The following is a 17,350-nucleotide window of genomic DNA, read 5'->3' as shown; positions in this document are numbered from 1 at the left end:
CCTTAGGGCAAAAGTTATGCTAGTTTAGGCCACCCCTGGGAAAGTGTTGCCTTAGGTCGAAAAGTTGGCTTTTGATCAAAGGCTACACTTTTTGATAGTTTAGGCCACACTTTTCAGGTGTGGTTAAAGGCCTAAAATGTTGTAGCTAGGGAACCTTTATATTTACAAATCTTGAGTCCTGCTAGTACATGCTCCAAAATATATACGAGGGAAAGGCCTAGTCCCCCTTCGGCAACTTCTTTTTGAGCACAATGACAATAAACCGTTGCTAGTTTAATTAAAAAAGTTTAGTTAGAGTTCAAAGCGAAAATAATAATTTTAGTTGAATCTGCAGAATTCACACTTCATCAGCCATTAATAAGGCCCAAAGCCACTATTTGTTGAGATTAGCAGTGATAGTGGGTGGTTAGTTTGTTAGTTGTTCATTTGTTAGTTATAACTAACTTAGACTATAGTAGAGTTCGCTTTAGCACTAACCACAATTACATTAAGTTTACACATTTTATATATCCATGTATAGATACATTTGACACTTGGAATAGATTATTATATTTCTCTCTTCTTCTAGAATATTCTCTCAGATTCATCTCGGATTCATCTTTGTAATCGACTTCCTCTTAGCTTACACTATAATTCAGCAAGATCACCATGGCAGAGCTCCATAGATAGCTGAATTCAACATGGTATCAGAGCCACACGGCCATTAGTGTGGTCCTATTGTCTTCAATTTTCATTATCTCGAAGCTTGGAAGGAAGGTCATTAATGGCGACAATCGATAACACCAAACCAGAGAAATTAGGTCACAATCATCCACTTTTCCTGAATTCAAATGATAATTCAGGAGCTATATTGATTTCGTTGCAATTGAGAGGACCAAAAAATTACTCCGTATGGAGCCGACTGATGAGGATTGCAATCTTAGGTCGGAATAAGCTAGGTTTCATTGACGGCACATGCAAAAGGGAGAATTAGGAACAAATCTCATTGATCTCTAGGAGCATTGTAATGCCATTGTATTGTCTTGGTTGATGAACTGTGTTTCATCGGAACTATTGAGTGGAATGGTGTATTCCTCAAATGCTGGTGTAGTATGGGGTGATCTGAAGGAGCGATTTGATAAGGTGAATTGTTCTAGAATTTTTCAAATCCACAGAGAAATTGCTTATGCTAGGCAGGGTACTAGCTCAATTTTAACTCACTTCTCAAAATTGAGAGTGCTTTGGGCAGAATTTAATAGTTTGGCACCAATTCCTGGCCATGACGATGCCAAATCTTGTGAATTTGTTCAGTTTATAGAGCTCCAAAAGTTTTTGCAATTTTTGATGGGGCTGAGTGAATCATACGGGCAAGCTCGAAGTCAGATCTTGATGATGGTACCAGTACCATCAGTGAATAAGTCATATTCTATGCTAATGGAATGTGAAAGCCAAAAGACTATGGCAAGTGCTTCAGCTAGTCTAGATGCTGGTGAAATAGCTGCCTTGTTGACAAACAGGGTTGGAAATCAGCAAAATCTAAAGAAGAATTACAATCTCTACTGTGATTACTGCAAATTGAAAGGTCATACTAGGGACATATGCTACAAGCTAGTAGGATATCCAAATGATCACAAGTTTAAGAAGAAATACAACCCTCAAGAAACAGCTAATATGGCGACTGAACAGCCTGCACTAGCAACCTTCACTCCACTTCCACCGCACCAAACTTCACACCAAAACAATACCAACAAATCCTGCAATTGCTTGATAGTAAGCCCACAAAAGTTGCAGCTAATGTAGTAGAGCTAGAAACAGGTACTATTACATCCTTAATGACTTGTCTGAATCAAGGTGTTTGGATTTTAGATAGTGGAGCATCCAATTATATGACTCCAAGGTTAGATTTACTGCATAATGTAGTTTCATTAAATAAAGGTCGTTCAGGTCACTTACCAAATGGAGAATTAGCTTAGATTGCCCACAGTGGTTCAAATAATATTTTCAAGGATCATAAAATTAATGATGTACTTCATGTTCCTCATTTTAAGTACAACATATAGTCAGTTTCAAAACTCACTAAAGAGTTACAATGCTTGGTAGCTTTTTCCCCTGACCTATGTGTGTTTCGGGATCTCTACAGTGGCAAGGTGTTGGAGATTGGTAGTTAATCAATGGGCTCTATATTCTTAAAGATTTCATTCAGAAGACACAGTTGAATACACCAATTGTACATACCACAGCTATGCAGACTTCAACACAAAAAAATCAGAGTTCAATAAAGCTGGGAATTTGGCATCAGAGGCTTGGACATCTACCTATGGAGGCATTAAAGATAATTGAGAAGCTCAAGCAGCAATTTGGAAATGATAGATCAGCTATTGATTGTTTAGAATGTCAAGTTTGTCCATTAGCTAGGAAACTAAATTGTCATTTCCAGTTAGTAAGAGTAGAGCACATGCTCTTTTTCATCTTTTACTTGCAGATGTATGGGGACCCTATAGAGTACCAACCCATGATAATAAAAGATTCTTCCTTACAGTAGTAGATGATTTTTCTAGATCTACTTGGTTATTTTTAATGAATGTTAAGGATGAAACCTATTGGATGATGAAGAGGCTTATTTGTATGATTCATACATAGTTTAATTGTCATGTCAAGACAATAAGAACTGACAATAGATTAGAATTTGTTAACTTTGATATGAGGCAATTCTTAGAATCATAGGGGATCATTCATCAGACTACATGTGTATATAATCCACAATATAATGGTGTTGTAGAAATGAGACATAGATATTTACTGGAGGTGGCTAGGGCTTTGAGGTTTCAAGGTGCAGTTGCACTAAGATTTTAGGGAGATTGTGTTCTCACAGCTGTGCATATTATAAACAGAATACCTTCCACAATTCTGAAAGGGAAGTCTCCCTATGAGATGTTTTTTGATACTCCACCTCCCCTCGTACATTTAAAGGTCTTTGGATGCTTATGCTATGATATGAATGTGAGAAGACATGATAATTTTCAGCTAGGGCACTGCCTGCTGTCTTTATGGGATACTCACATACTAAGAAAGGATACAAGTTATATGATTTGCACTCTAAGCAATTCCCGGTCAGTAGAGATGTGATCTTCAAGGAGCAGATTTTTCCTTTCAAGAACATGAAGGTGTCTTCCATTGCTATTTTTCCAGTCCTTGAACCAGCTAATGCAGTTGATGTGCCGCCCATACATAATGCATCTCAGCCTATACATGATAAATTTCCAGATATTGGTGAAATGCAGAATGCTAATGAAATGCCTGAAGAAGCAGACACTTTACTTGATGTTCTCACTCCATCAATTGGTAAAGCTACTGAGAATCTCTCATAACACCAATGTATCACTGACACATTACCTATTGCAATTAGAAAACATCCCAGAATTACAGGTCTACTAAAGTGGATGCAAGACTTTGTTTCAACTTCCTGTGCATATCCAATGACAAACTATTTGAACTATGACAACTTGTCCCCTTACTATGCAAAGTGTCTCTTAACACAATCTTCAATTGTAGAGCCAAAACACTTTGCTGAAGATGCAAGAGATGCTAGATGAGTGACAACCATGCAACAAGAAGTGGAAGCCTTAGAAGAAAAATAACACATCGGACATTGTTGACTTGCCTACAGGCAAGACTCGCATAGGGTGTAAGTGGGTATACAAGGTGAAATATAGAGCCAATGGAGATGTGGAGGGGTTCAAGGTCAGGCTTGTAGCCAAAGGCGTTAGATAATAAGAAGGCCTAGACTACAAGGAAACTTTCTCCCTAGCGGTTAAGATGGTTACTGTCAGACCAGTTATTGCTATGGCAACCTCTAAGCATTGGTACATCTATAAAATGGATGTGCATAATGCTTTCTTACAAGGGGATCTCTTTGAAGAAGTATACATGCAACTTCCACAAGGATACACTACCAAGGGGGAGTCCAACTCCAAAGTCTGCAAACTAAAGAAGTCACTCTATGGCTTGAAATAAGCTTCTGGACAATTGAACCTAAAGTTAACAGAGGCTCTTCAAGACTTGGGCTTTATTCAAAACCATTTCAACTACTCTTTATTCACACAGCAACAGGGCTCAAGCTTAGTGGTTGTGTTGGTCTATGTAGATGACCTTTTGATTACTGGCAATGGAGCTCAGGTTCTTTCTGGGTATAGAGTTTGCTCGGAGTAAAGCTGGCATCTTGATAAACCAAAGAAAATATGCTCTTGACTTGATTGGCTAACTCTGGGTTGGGGGGAGCTAAACCAGTATCTACTCCATTAGAGTGTAATCAAAGGCTAACAACATTAGAATTTGATGAAGTCGTGGGGTGCACCAATACATATGACATCATTCTTGGTGATCCTGAACCTTACCAAAGACTGGTAGGGAGGCTACTATATTTGACTATGATTAAACGTGATTTAGCTTATGTTGTCCAAGTACTAAGTCAGTTCATGCATAAGCCACATAGATCACATATGGATGCAGCCTTAAGGGTGGTCAAGTTATGTAAAGAATGCATCAGGATTGGGACTGTTGATATCTTCAGAGGGGTCTAACAACTTGGTTGCATACTGTGACTCTGACTGGGCAGCATGTCCACAATCTAAAAAGTCTGTCACAGGTTACCTTGTTAAGTTTGGAAACTCCTTAGTTTCTTGGAAATCTAAGAAGCTAAACACAGTTTTCAAGAGTTCAACAGAGGCAGAATTTAGAAGTATGGCCTATACTGTTGCAGAACTTTCATAGCTGGTTGGACTATTCAAAGAGCTAGGAGTTATAGTTCAGCTACCTATTACCATGCACTGTGACAACAAAGCAACTATTCAAATAGTTGCCAACCCTATCTTTCATGAGCGCACAAAATATATTAACATTGATTGCCATTTTGTGAGGGAAAACTACAGCAAGGCCTTATTCAAACTCAGCACATCAACACTAAAGCACAATTGGCAGATAGTCTCACCGAGGGTCTTGGAAAGACACATCATTATTTTTTGCTTAGAGCAAGCTGGGGTTGAAAACTTGTTCTTACCCTTCAACTTGAGGGGGAGTGTTGAGATTAGCAGTGATAGTGGTGGCCAGTTTGTTAGTTGTTCATTTGTTAGTTATATCTTACTTAGACTATGCTAGAGTTAGCTTTAGCACTAACCACAATTAGATTAAGATAACACATTTAATATATTCATGTACAGATATATTTGACACTTGAAATAGAATATTACATTTCTCTCTTCTTCTAAAAATTCCCTTAGATTCATCTCTGTAACTGACTTCCTCCTAGCTTACACTGTAATTCAGCAAGATCACTATGGCAGGTGTCACAGGGGCGTTTTCTGTCCGCCGAAAATGCTGCCCGATGTGCGGCAGTCAAGTCCCCACTTGACCTCAGCCTTACCCAATTTTCGTTCGCTTTCGAGGTTTAACACTTAGAATAAATTTAAGGCAACATGAATAAACAAAGGCAACACAGATTTACGGGAACCCTTTCCCAACCTTTTATAATAAATCAATTACAAAGGAAAATCTCGAGTTAGGCAAGGACTGCCACCCTTGACAGGCACCAACTCACAAAAATGGCCTACACTTGCACGAATCTGCCCTATAAAAGCCCCTGCCTAAGGCCGCTCGTACTGCCACTCGTTTGGCAAGGCAATGGCACATAATTTTCCATGCTCAAGCCATAAAATAGACAACCCTATGTCTATCTTTCAGACATTTCCCTCCCTAGGTACTTAGCCCGTTTTTAAGGCTGCTAACACACATATATATAGTGTAGTCAGCCCAAAAGTGTTGTCCTATTTCAGTTGACATCCCCCAACTGATAGGACATGATCCCCATGATCAAAATGTGTAGGACATGTCTCTCACATGCCCCAAAAATGTGCAAAGACTCAGCCTATAATCAGCAACTCTTGGACAAAGGCAGTTGTAACCGCCAACTGCATGACATGTGCACATCACACTTGAAAACCACTCCATGTGCGCTGCATGTGCGTGTTTCTTGGCCAGCTGCTGCACGCCTAAGGCTGACTTTGCGCCCAGCCTTAGCCTTTGACACTGCTTCCGCTCAATGCCATCGCCACAGCTCGTCACCCTTGACTTAGCCGCACGCCAATCCGCTGCCACAATTGTTTGTCCTTGTCAATTCGCCCCTACTTGATCAAGTCTGCCCGTTGCCCATGCTGATTTTTAACATCAAGTCACCAAGCCTTGATGCCCTTCCCTTTGCCAAGTCGTTTGCCCACAATTAACTTAGGTGCCAGTCCGCTCACCTAAGTCATGGCAACATCACATTGCCAATGCCAATGCCTTGGCACTAAGCTGCCTCACTTTAGCGCCGAGGTCTTTCCCGTTTAGCCTTGTCAAGCTCCATCCAGCCCGCCTAGTTCCGTCAAGGTCTTGGCCTTGCTTGTACGCAGCCCACTCTTGCTTTGGTGTAGTCCGTCACACCTTAGCCCTCAAATACAAGTGTAGTCCGTCTCACTTCCCTTAGCAACAGTTTGTTGCCATTGACAACACCCCCACATTGTCTTGCATGTTGATTTTCCCTCGCACATAGGCCAATGGCAAGGCCATCATGCCAAAATCCTCGCCACTGCCGTGCTGCTTGCCGATCAGCTTTGTCAGGGGTCTAACAAACCACCCCAACCAGTTGAATTCGACGCCCTCGTCGAATAGATCCCAACACATGCTGCCATTTGCAAAGACACCACAAGTTCAGCACCCCTTTGAGAATTACGTTGTCCTTGCCCTCAAGTGCAACGTTTTTGTTTTCTCATTGCCTTTCTTGTCCGTCGTTCCCACAGCAAATCCAGCACGCCAACTGACTGATTTGAAAGATCCCACACTGATTTTTGGCACCCACAAACTCGAAAATTCTGCATCACTGCCTTCCTTGCCTTTTCTGAATTTCTAAGCCAAGACAGTCCCTTCCACGAACAAGAACACTGACCCACTGCCTTGCAGTCTTGTCCATGGCCATCTCGACCTCGTCACGAACCAAACCAAACCAAACATGGCTTGCTCAGATACCAATTGTCACAGGGGCGTTTTCTGTCCGCCGAAAATGCTGCCCGATGTGCGGCAATCAAGTCCCCACTTGACCTCAGCCTTACCCAATTTTCGTTCGCTTTCGAGGTTTAACACTTAGAATAAATTTAAGGCAAAATGAATAAACAAAGGCAACACAGATTTATGGGAACCCTTTCCCAACCTTTTATAATAAATCAATTACAAAGGAAAATCTCGAGTTAGGCAAGGTGCTGCCACCCTTGACAGGCACCAACTCACAAAAATGGCCTACACTTGCACGAATCTGCCCTATAAAAGCCCCTGCCTAAGGCCGCTCGTGCTGCCACTCGTTTGGCAAGGCAATGGCACATAATTTGCCATGCTCAAGCCATAAAATAGACAACCCTATGTCTATCTTTCAGACATTTCCCTCCCTAGGTACTTAGCCCGTTTTTAAGGCTGCTAACACACATATATATAGTGTAGTCAGCCCAAAAGTGTTGTCCTTTTTCAGTTGACATCCCCCAACTGATAGGACATGATCCCCATGATCAAAACGTGTAGGACATGTCTCTCACATGCCCCAAAAACGTGCAAAGACTCAGCCTATAATCAGCAACTCTTGGACAAAGGCAGTTGTAACCGCCAACTGCATGACATGTGCACAGCACACTTGAAAACCACTCCATGTGCGCTGCATGTGCGTGTTTCTTGTCCAGCTGCTGCACGCCCAAGGCTGACTTTGCGCCCAGCCTTAGCCTTTGACACTGCTTCCGCTCAATGCCATCGCCACAGCTCGTCACCCTTAACTTAGCCGCATGCCAATCCGCTGCCACAGTTGTTTGTCCTTGTCAAGTCGCCCCTACTTGATCAAGTCTGCCCGTTGCCCATGCTGATTTTTAACATCAAGTCACCAAGCCTTGATGCCCTTCCCTTTGCCAAGTCGTTTGCCCACAATTAACTTAGGTGCCAGTTCGCTCACCTAAGTCATGGCAACATCACATTGCCAATGCCAATGCCTTGGCACTAAGCTGCCTCACTTTAGCGCCGAGGTCTTTCCCGTTTAGCCTTGTCAAGCTCCATCCAGCCCGCCTAGTTCCGTCAAGGTCTTGGCCTTTCTTGTACGCAGCCCACTCTTGCTTTAGTGTAGTCCGTCACACTTTAGCCCTCAAATGCAAGTGTAGTCCGTCTCACTTGCCTTAGCAACAGTTTGTTGCCATTGACAACACCCCCGCATTGTCTTGCATGTTGATTTTCCCTCGCACATAGGCCAATGGCAAGGCCATCATGCCAAAATCCTCGCCACTGCCGTGCCGCTTGCCGATCAGCTTTGTCAGGGGTCTAACAAACTACCCCAACCAGTTGAATTCGAGCCCTCGTCGAATAAATCCCAACACATGCTGCCATTTGCAAAGACACCACAAGTTCAGCACCCCTTTGAGAATTACGTTGTCCTTGCCCTCAAGTGCAACGTTTTTGTTTTCTCATTGCCTTTCCTGTCCGTCGTTCCCACAGCAAATCCAGCACGCCAACTGACTGATTTGAAAGAGCCCACACTGATTTTTGGCACCCACAAACTCGAAAATTCTGCATCACTGCCTTCCTTGCCTTTTCTGAATTTCTAAGCAAAGACAGTCCCTTCCACGAACAAGAACACTGACCCACTGCCTTGCAGTCTTGTCCATGGCCATCTCGACCTCGTCACGAACCAAACCAAACCAAACCTGGCTTGCTCTGATACCAATTGTCACAGGGGCGTTTTCTGTCCGCCGAAAATGCTGCCCGATGTGCGGCAGTCAAGTCCCCACTTGACCTCAGCCTTACCCAATTTTCGTTCGCTTTCGAGGTTTAACACTTAGAATAAATTTAAGGCAACATGAATAAACAAAGGCAACACAGATTTACGGGAACCCTTTCCCAACCTTTTATAATAAATCAATTACAAAGGAAAATTTCGAGTTAGGCAAGGTGCTGCCACCCTTGACAGGCACCAACTCACAAAAATGGCCTACACTTGCACGAATCTGCCCTATAAAAGCCCCTGCCTAAGGCCGCTCGTGCTGCCACTCGTTTGGCAAGGCAATGGCACATAATTTGCCATGCTCAAGCCATAAAATAGACAACCCTATGTCTATCTTTCAGACATTTCCCTCCCTAGGTACTTAGCCCGTTTTTAAGGTTGCTAACACACATATATATAGTGTAGTCAGCCCAAAAGTGTTGTCCTATTTCAGTTGACATCCCCCAACTGATAGGACATGATCCCCATGATCAAAACGTGTAGGACATGTCTCTCACATGCCCCAAAAACGTGCAAAGACTCAGCCTATAATCAACAACTCTTGGACAAAGGCAGTTGTAACCGCCAACTGCATGACATGTGCACAACACACTTGAAAACCACTCCATGTGCGCTGCATGTGCGTGTTTCTTGGCCAGCTGCTGCACGCCTAAGGCTGACTTTGCGCCCAGCCTTAGCCTTTGACACTGCTTCCGCTCAATGCCATCGCCACAGCTCGTCACCCTTGACTTAGCCGCACGCCAATCCGCTGCCACAGTTGTTTGTCCTTGTCAAGTCGCCCCTACTTGATCAAGTCTGCCCGTTGCCCATGCTGATTTTTAACATCAAGTCACCAAGCCTTGATGCCCTTCCCTTTGCCAAGTCGTTTGCCCACAATTAACTTAGGTGCCAGTCCGCTCACCTAAGTCATGGCAACATCACATTGCCAATGCCAATGCCTTGGCACTAAGCTGCCTCACTTTAGCGCCGAGGTCTTTCCCGTTTAGCCTTGTCAAGCTCCATCCAGCCCGCCTAGTTCCGTCAAGGTCTTGGCCTTGCTTGTACGCAGCCCACTCTTGCTTTGGTGTAGTCCGTCACACCTTAGCCCTCAAATACAAGTGTAGTCCGTCTCACTTGCCTTAGCAACAGTTTGTTGCCATTGATAACACCCCCGCATTGTCTTGCATGTTGATTTTCCCTCGCACATAGGCCAATGGCAAGGTCATCATGCCAAAATCCTCGCCACTGCAGTGCCGCTTGCCGATCAGCTTTGTCAGGGGTCTAATAGCAGGGCTCTATGGATAGCTGAATTCAACACATTTTCAAGGAAAACAAGAGGTGATGTTAATTTGGTAATATTGTCCTGTAATTAGGTGAGCAACGTTTCTTCTCTTTCCCCTCTATTACTAGTCTTTTGCCATCTCAAGCCCGGCATGGATTTATACTAATATTCGAAAGAGTAATAAGGCATTTATTGTGTTCCACAATGACCTGAATGAGAGAAGAGTCAACAGTCAAGCAATTACCACTATTTTAAATATGCCCAATATTAATGGCGATGGTCCATATCATAATGTTTTTGAAGATCTTGAATCTTTTGAAGGGACCCAAGGAGTTATTGCCAGTCATATGAATGACAAACAAAGGACAAATTAATTCATGTTTCTAAACGATATTACTACTATTTACCGCCCATATTATACATCTTTTAATTTTTTTTACATAAATAATAAATATTTTTCATTTTTTCAATAACATCAAATATTTTAAAGCAGATTTTGTTTGCCCAAATAAATAATATTTGTAACTGGAGGTGGAAGAATGGAATATAAGTTCTATTTATTTATTTACTTTTCCTAGGAAACAGAAACAATGATATTTTCATTAATTGTAATGACATTTTTCATTAATGATAACTGATGAGTCAAACGATATTTAAAATATTGAAAATTCAGTAGATATTATAATGATTAAGTCATGCAATATGAACAATAACAGTCCAGTGGTGATCAAGTTAGACAGACATGAATGTTAAGCGCACTACAGAATTGGCAAAGAAAATTCGACAAATAACTTGTAGATTATGTACTACTATTAACTTGCACATATTAAGATCCTTATATCTTACAATATGGATAAACAAATAAAGGACCTAAGACAACATAAAATACGGAAATCAAACCAAGATAAAATACCAGCAAAACTTAGTCTTGAAAGTTGATCATATATATAACAAACTTCAATAAAACCCTAGCCAAAGTATGAAAATGGGTCATAGATTTTAAGAGGAGATGTAATTTAAATTAATTGTTCTGAGGAGGACTTCCTCTGCTAACTCCAGGTCTTGGTGGCGTTCTTCCCCTCCTTGTTGCTGCTTCTATCTGCATGAAATTTACGCCAAAATAAAACAAGTCACATGACTTAATTAATTTGTGGGCTTTTTTCTTAATAAAACAAACGAGATACACCCCTCCAATTTACTTCTCATTTTAGCCTTATGCACACCTTTTAAGAATATTATAATTAGAGAACGTTATATATTTATTTGATTAAATTACCTTGTTATTCTTTGATCTCTCAAATTAATATATATTTTTAGTCTCTGTTCAAGAACATTTAGTACTCATATTAGATTAGCAAAATTAGAATTATTAATTCTTTCTCGATTCTCTACAACGATAATTTTAAGATTTATATTAAAATTCAAAGAATAACCGTAGACTCAGATACAGCTCAAGACCTAGGTACGTACTCTCAAGAACTATTCACTATTCTTTTTCACTCTTAAGATTATTTAATAACCGATTGAAGTATATCTGATATCCCATAAGTGTTTACTTTCGTTTTTTTTTTTAATAACAGAAACAAAGCTCAGTTCCTCATTATAATTTTCATCTTTACTACGTAACATTTTTCATGATCTAGATGTCTGGTAATTTAATTAGCCTATCTTGATAGTCGGAATACGAGTAGGGTTATATATATAATCCAGGATTTAGATCACGTGGGTTCAACTTTTAAAGTTTTTAGCACTGAACCCATTGTAATTTTAAAATTATAGGTTCAGACCTACCATTTGTTATAATTTTGATGAATTTTTACACATAAATTTATATTCCGCGACAAAAATAGTGGGTTCAGATGAACCCAACAATCATACTCTACATCCTCCCTTGTATGTGTGTGTGTCATACATGTATATCTCTGTGTGTTAAGATGTGGATCCAAAATTTGAATTTTATGACTTCAAATTCATATTTTCAACTCATTTAATTTAGTGAGTTTGAAATTAATTATTTGTACTTATTTATTGAATTATTTTAACACGTATACAAAGTTCGAGTCGGTTCGAATAAACCCAGGCCATAACTTACGCTCTACATCTTCCGGTGTGTGTGAGAGATATAGATTGCGCAATTAATTAAAGGAAAGAGAAGTCTTACAAGTGTTTGGGATTGAGGTGGATCATCAGCTGATGGAGTATTAGGGTTATCGTTGTTATTATCTGTTGAAGCCTGTTTCCCTTCAGGATCATCTTCTTCTTCTTGTTCACTACTATCTTCTTTATTATTCTCTTCTTCTTTTTTATCTGACATACTAGAAGATGAAGACTCTGGTTTTGAAGATTCAAAACCAAGACAGTTGAGAATAGCTCTAATGGCTTCTTGGAAGTAGAAAATTGGATTCTTGGAAATATCATAAACTTTAGTTAAGCTACTCTCTTGATCATCAACTCGACCTCTCTCTTTTTTCTCTGTAATATCTGCAGCCTCTTCCATTTTCCTTCTTTTTGTTGTTTCTTTCAACTTTCTCTTCTTTTTAAACAGGAAGCGCAGGTCTTTAATGCTTTGCTGTGTGGTTTGGTATGAAATGAACTTTGAGCTTTTCTAGTTTTAATATTTTGACAGATATATATATGCTGTATTTTATTACCGATTCAAGATTATCATATTTGTGGAGTCCTAGAGGGAGTTGACCGGCCAGTGGCCACATGTGTCTTGGTTACACATCTATGTCGTCAAATTTAATGTCCGCTTGGACTAAACCACCCTTGTTTCCTTAAAAAGGATCTTATCCAGAGTATTAATGAAGTTTTATACTATCAATATAATTTATGATAATATTTTTATTTTATCTAGTTGTTGAGTAATCGATCCCCCTCAATGTTTTCTGGGTCTGAGCCTGTTGCACAGGGCTTGCCTAGTACGGTTTACATTTCCTGTGCGGTTTGCAGGCTATTACATAGTGGAGGTTTACTCAGTGTGCACAGAGTGCTCACCTGAAAGGCAGAAGCTGTGGCAGAGGCTGTAGCGACTGCGGGTATCCTTGGGTTCCAAAAAAATACTTATTATAAAATTTTACTTACAATTACTTTAAAAATAACATGATAATGTATATATCAATTTGCACTTACCACATAATTTACCTTAGCCTGTCAGTATAAATGTTTTACACATTCCTCTAAACCCTTCCTTTAATATTTATCGGATAAATTTAAGTTATATACTTTGATAATATAAATTTTATGCTATCAACAAATTTTAATTTATGATAGCATTGTACATAGTTACCATAAAAATTTATATATGTAATTATCTTATAAATAACTTGATTCTGGAAATATATTTTACACTCTCTAGATATGCACGAAACTTAACAATCTTATCAAATTAGCTAGTTTGTATCAGTACATTATCTCTCTTATTCATAGCAAATGCAAAGAATCATTGTGTCCAACGGGGTTAGCTGTAGCTCCTGTTTGTGAACATGTAGTATTCATGAATGCTAACAGAAATATGGTACTTTTTTTTCAATACGTAAACTAAAAAAGTATAAGATAAACGTGCATAAGTATTCTTATACGTCTAATTTTGCAACAGAATTTGTTCTTGACATTATAGTGACCAAATTCTTCAATATTATCTTCTATTAAACTCTAACTAGCATTAGTTTTATGTAGGGGCGGAGTTGTAATATCACGCACGCATTCAGAAGACTATAGTTTTTGCTTAAGTATTTTAGTACAAATTCAATAATACAAATTTATAATTCATAAACTTTAAATTTTAACTTTGGGATGATATGCGACTTCCTATTTTGCTATTTCTACCGAGGTTAAGAAGGTCATCGCGCACTGATTTCATGTATAGGAGAATTAAATGCACAATAAATTGAAGGTGGAAAAGAATTAAATATAAAGAAGTGAGCATGGCAGGTGCCCTACCTGCTCTAAGAGGAAAGATGTCAGCAGACAGGTAATTTAACTCTTGGGGTTTGTCTTTTCTTTCTTGGCACCGTACAAAGACACACCTAATCTTCCAAATATTAAATTAATTCACAACTCAGATTCTCAGACTCATCTCAATCTTGTTATTATATGAATATTTTTAAGTTTAATTTTATATACATAATCTGACATAGTCCGTTTGGCTTCACCAATATCAGAATCCCAACTATCAGAGTATCAGTCCCTCACATTACACCCCAATAGAAGACACAAAAGAAAATGTTACAAACATACGTCCAAACGTAAATGAAGTTGCGTAATATTAATACTTTTAACTTGGGAATGAAATCATGTGTGATGAGATCATAGTTTACACTTTAGATACATTGTACAAAAACAAGGATAAAGAAGTTTAAATTAAGTAGAATTTTAAGTATTAGTTCCCGTGTTTTAAAAGGCGTGGGGTAAGACGAGACGTTTTATATATGCCTTAGCGAGGCGTAAGCCCCGAGGCACGGGGCGTAAGCCTCGTGATTATTTAATTTTTAATATTTTATAAAATAATATAATTATAGTAAATATTTATAAACATGTAAAATTGCATAAAAATTGAAGAAATGTATGTATGTATGTATATATATATATATATATATATATATATATATATATATATATATATATACACTTCATTGACCCATAAAAACTAGTCAAAACAATATATTATACGCTACTTATAAGCACAAGTAACTTGAGTCGAAAAGAATAAAGTTTTCTACATGGAGGAACAAAAAGGATGATCAACCAGCAATTTGATATTTGAACTTGCTGCTATGAAGGAGAATGAAATTCTCTTTGTATTTGTGAAAAAAATTGAATATTCGTTGCTTTTGGGAGATATTAGCAGACTAGGGGACAAGATAAAAATTTGAGAATTAAAAGACCATAAATTAGGGCTTCAATCAATGAAAAGGTTACATTTCAGTTCTTTTTTAAACTTTTGAGAATTTGGGTATTATACGAAGGACTTATTCAACAATTTTTGTTTTAATTTGAAAAAGTCTCTGGGGCTTACGTCTTACTACAAAAACGCGCCTCAAATGCCCAAGCATACGCCTTGAATTGATGAGCATACACTATCGTCTTGGGGCATTTTTGGTGCGTCTCGCCCTAGAGCTTGTCCCGAAAACGCCTTTTAAAACACTGATTACTTCCTAGAGTGCCGGTTAAACGAGGAAGTAAACCCTACACAAATTTATGAGACGTCAACCGATTTTCAGCTAGTAGTGTTCTCTTCTTATGATTTTATTTCGTTCTAAAAATTCATCTGATCTCACCGGATTGAGCAAAAGGGAAGCAAAGGATGGATGGTCCCTGAACAACGAGAGGGCTATTTGTTCACTTAGCCTCAGTGAGATGTAGAAATCTTTTTCTTAATGAATAAATAGAGGCAGTACATTTCGAAAATATTGAAAAGGTAAACAGACATTTTTCGTCCCCTTTTTCAATATTGTCAGCAAGATGACATATGTTAATGTTGTAAAAAGGTGATGTTCTCCTTTTGTAACAAATTAAATAGACCCAGGGATACAAACTAGTAATATGTGTTCGCAATTTGTTAGCATCTTATATGAGTAATAATATATTATAGTGACCTACGAAGAATTTGGTGACTCTTATCAGTTATCTAGGGCCAATCATAATCATTACATTGCATTACCGTAATTTGTCTTCTGTGGCCGATAGGTAGAGAAGCTCGTTGTCTAGATTCCACTAATTAAAGGCTTAGTGTAATGAGTCAAATTTACTCTCAAGTACCTCGTATGTTAAATCTCAAAACTTTTATCATCAATTTTGTATGCATATATATGTTTTGCCAATATTTGGGAGTCTTTACTTGCCCACACTTTCATGAACTACCCTTTCAATTATCCGAATGGTTCCCCTGAAAACGAAAGGATAGCAAGCAACTAATCAAGTTGTCAATATGTAATTCAAAAGTGATAAATTCTCAAACTAAAATTTAAAAGAAAAAATCTTCTTGCGCCAAGAGAAGTTGTTGTGGGAATAGAAGATAAGGAAAATAGTTTCATTAATAAAATCGTGATGCTCCGCCAGCCATTTCACATGCTGGATAGGCTATGGAGGATCTAGATCTGAGCTGGTTTCATAGGACCGAGTGACACAAGATTTGCCTCTTGACTCCTGGGCCGGAACCCGGAGGGTTGTTTCGAGAAATCCTTTTAGGAATAAGTCACCTTTTTAATATATACTTAAACATATAAAATGGAGTTTATAGTGTTATATCGAGGAAGAGACAAACCTTAAAATAAAAAACATAAAGAATACCAAATTTAACGTGGAAAACCCTTCAAACTGAATGTAAAAACCACGGGATCACAAGGATCCAAAAAACTCCACTATAACAATAAGAGGGCTGCAAAAGTTCTCCAAATTGACTAAACAACAAATGCCAAATACGGAGCAACAATAGTAACAAGAGCAACAACAAATCAATTGAAGGAGGAGAAGTCACAAAAAATGAAGTTGTTGTTCGGGGATCGAAATCAGACGCTACACGCCGCAAATCTGATCTTCGCCATTCAAATCAAAGACCAGGATGTAATAAACACTCAGTCAAAATTTTAGCCCGATCTAACGGTTAACGAACCAAAAAACATGATTTGAAGTTAGATGGTTGGAACAAAAATCTACAGCAAAACAAACACTTTTTCTTCTCTCTTCTCTCTTGATGAAAGCTCTCTCAAAAATTACTCTTATGTGCTAAAGTCTTTTAAAGACTTATACCAATGAGCATAGAACAATTCTCCAAAGTTGTCCTATTTATAGATAACTAATTTTTACGTACGTGCGTTGCACGTAATCCTCAATCCGTTATTTAGATGAAAGAATATATAATTATAATTATTAAGATATTATTACAAGAAAAATTATCATATCATATTAACGTGAAAAAATGCAACTATTATTTAAATGTTGAACTCACTGTAATTACTTACATTAACATAATACTTGAATTCAAAATGCTTGGATATTGTCTGTATTGCAAAGATGATAAATTTTGCTAAGCTACATAATATTTGTATCGCATCTTACCTAGTACTTGATGTTTTTAGTGTATATTCCCTTCTATCACTTTGGTCGTTCTGTCATCACTTATCACCAGAACTGTTATTGTCATATTGATATCTCTTGAAAGAAAACATATTGTGTTATTGTTTAAATATGTGCTTCATTTATTGTCATTGAAAAACAAAAATGTATTGGAAGGAATATTCTTTATTTTTTGGAGGCGAAAGTTTATTTGGAAA

At 38.5% G+C, this 17,350-nt stretch overlaps 3 protein-coding genes across 3 annotated transcripts; 2 read left to right on the top strand and 1 right to left on the bottom strand.

The window, feature by feature from the left end:
* The first annotated feature begins 1,062 nt into the window (after window positions 1-1,062).
* Window positions 1,063-3,572, top strand: LOC142170235 (uncharacterized). Its single transcript, XM_075232090.1, has 4 exons — window positions 1,063-1,749; window positions 2,183-2,372; window positions 3,004-3,321; window positions 3,406-3,572. Exons 1-4 carry the CDS (start codon window positions 1,063-1,065, stop codon window positions 3,570-3,572), a joined length of 1,362 nt encoding a protein of 453 aa, XP_075088191.1.
* A 223-nt stretch (window positions 3,573-3,795) lies between these two features.
* Window positions 3,796-4,749, top strand: LOC142170234 (uncharacterized). Its single transcript, XM_075232089.1, has 3 exons — window positions 3,796-3,954; window positions 4,084-4,155; window positions 4,516-4,749. Exons 1-3 carry the CDS (start codon window positions 3,796-3,798, stop codon window positions 4,747-4,749), a joined length of 465 nt encoding a protein of 154 aa, XP_075088190.1.
* A 6,106-nt stretch (window positions 4,750-10,855) lies between these two features.
* LOC107801243 (uncharacterized) lies at window positions 10,856-12,706 on the bottom strand. The gene is made up of 2 exons (XM_016624527.2): window positions 12,238-12,706; window positions 10,856-11,175 (listed from the first exon to the last, which is right to left on the bottom strand). Exons 1-2 carry the CDS (start codon window positions 12,571-12,573, stop codon window positions 11,098-11,100), a joined length of 414 nt encoding a protein of 137 aa, XP_016480013.1. The 5' UTR covers window positions 12,574-12,706; the 3' UTR covers window positions 10,856-11,097.
* Between the last annotated feature and the right edge of the window lie 4,644 nt (window positions 12,707-17,350).

The sequence above is a fragment of the Nicotiana tabacum genome, chromosome 16 (assembly GCF_000715075.1).
Source record: "Nicotiana tabacum cultivar K326 chromosome 16, ASM71507v2, whole genome shotgun sequence".
In the NCBI taxonomy this organism is placed as follows: Eukaryota; Viridiplantae; Streptophyta; class Magnoliopsida; order Solanales; family Solanaceae; genus Nicotiana; species Nicotiana tabacum.
This window is presented reverse-complemented; position numbering and strand designations above follow the sequence as displayed.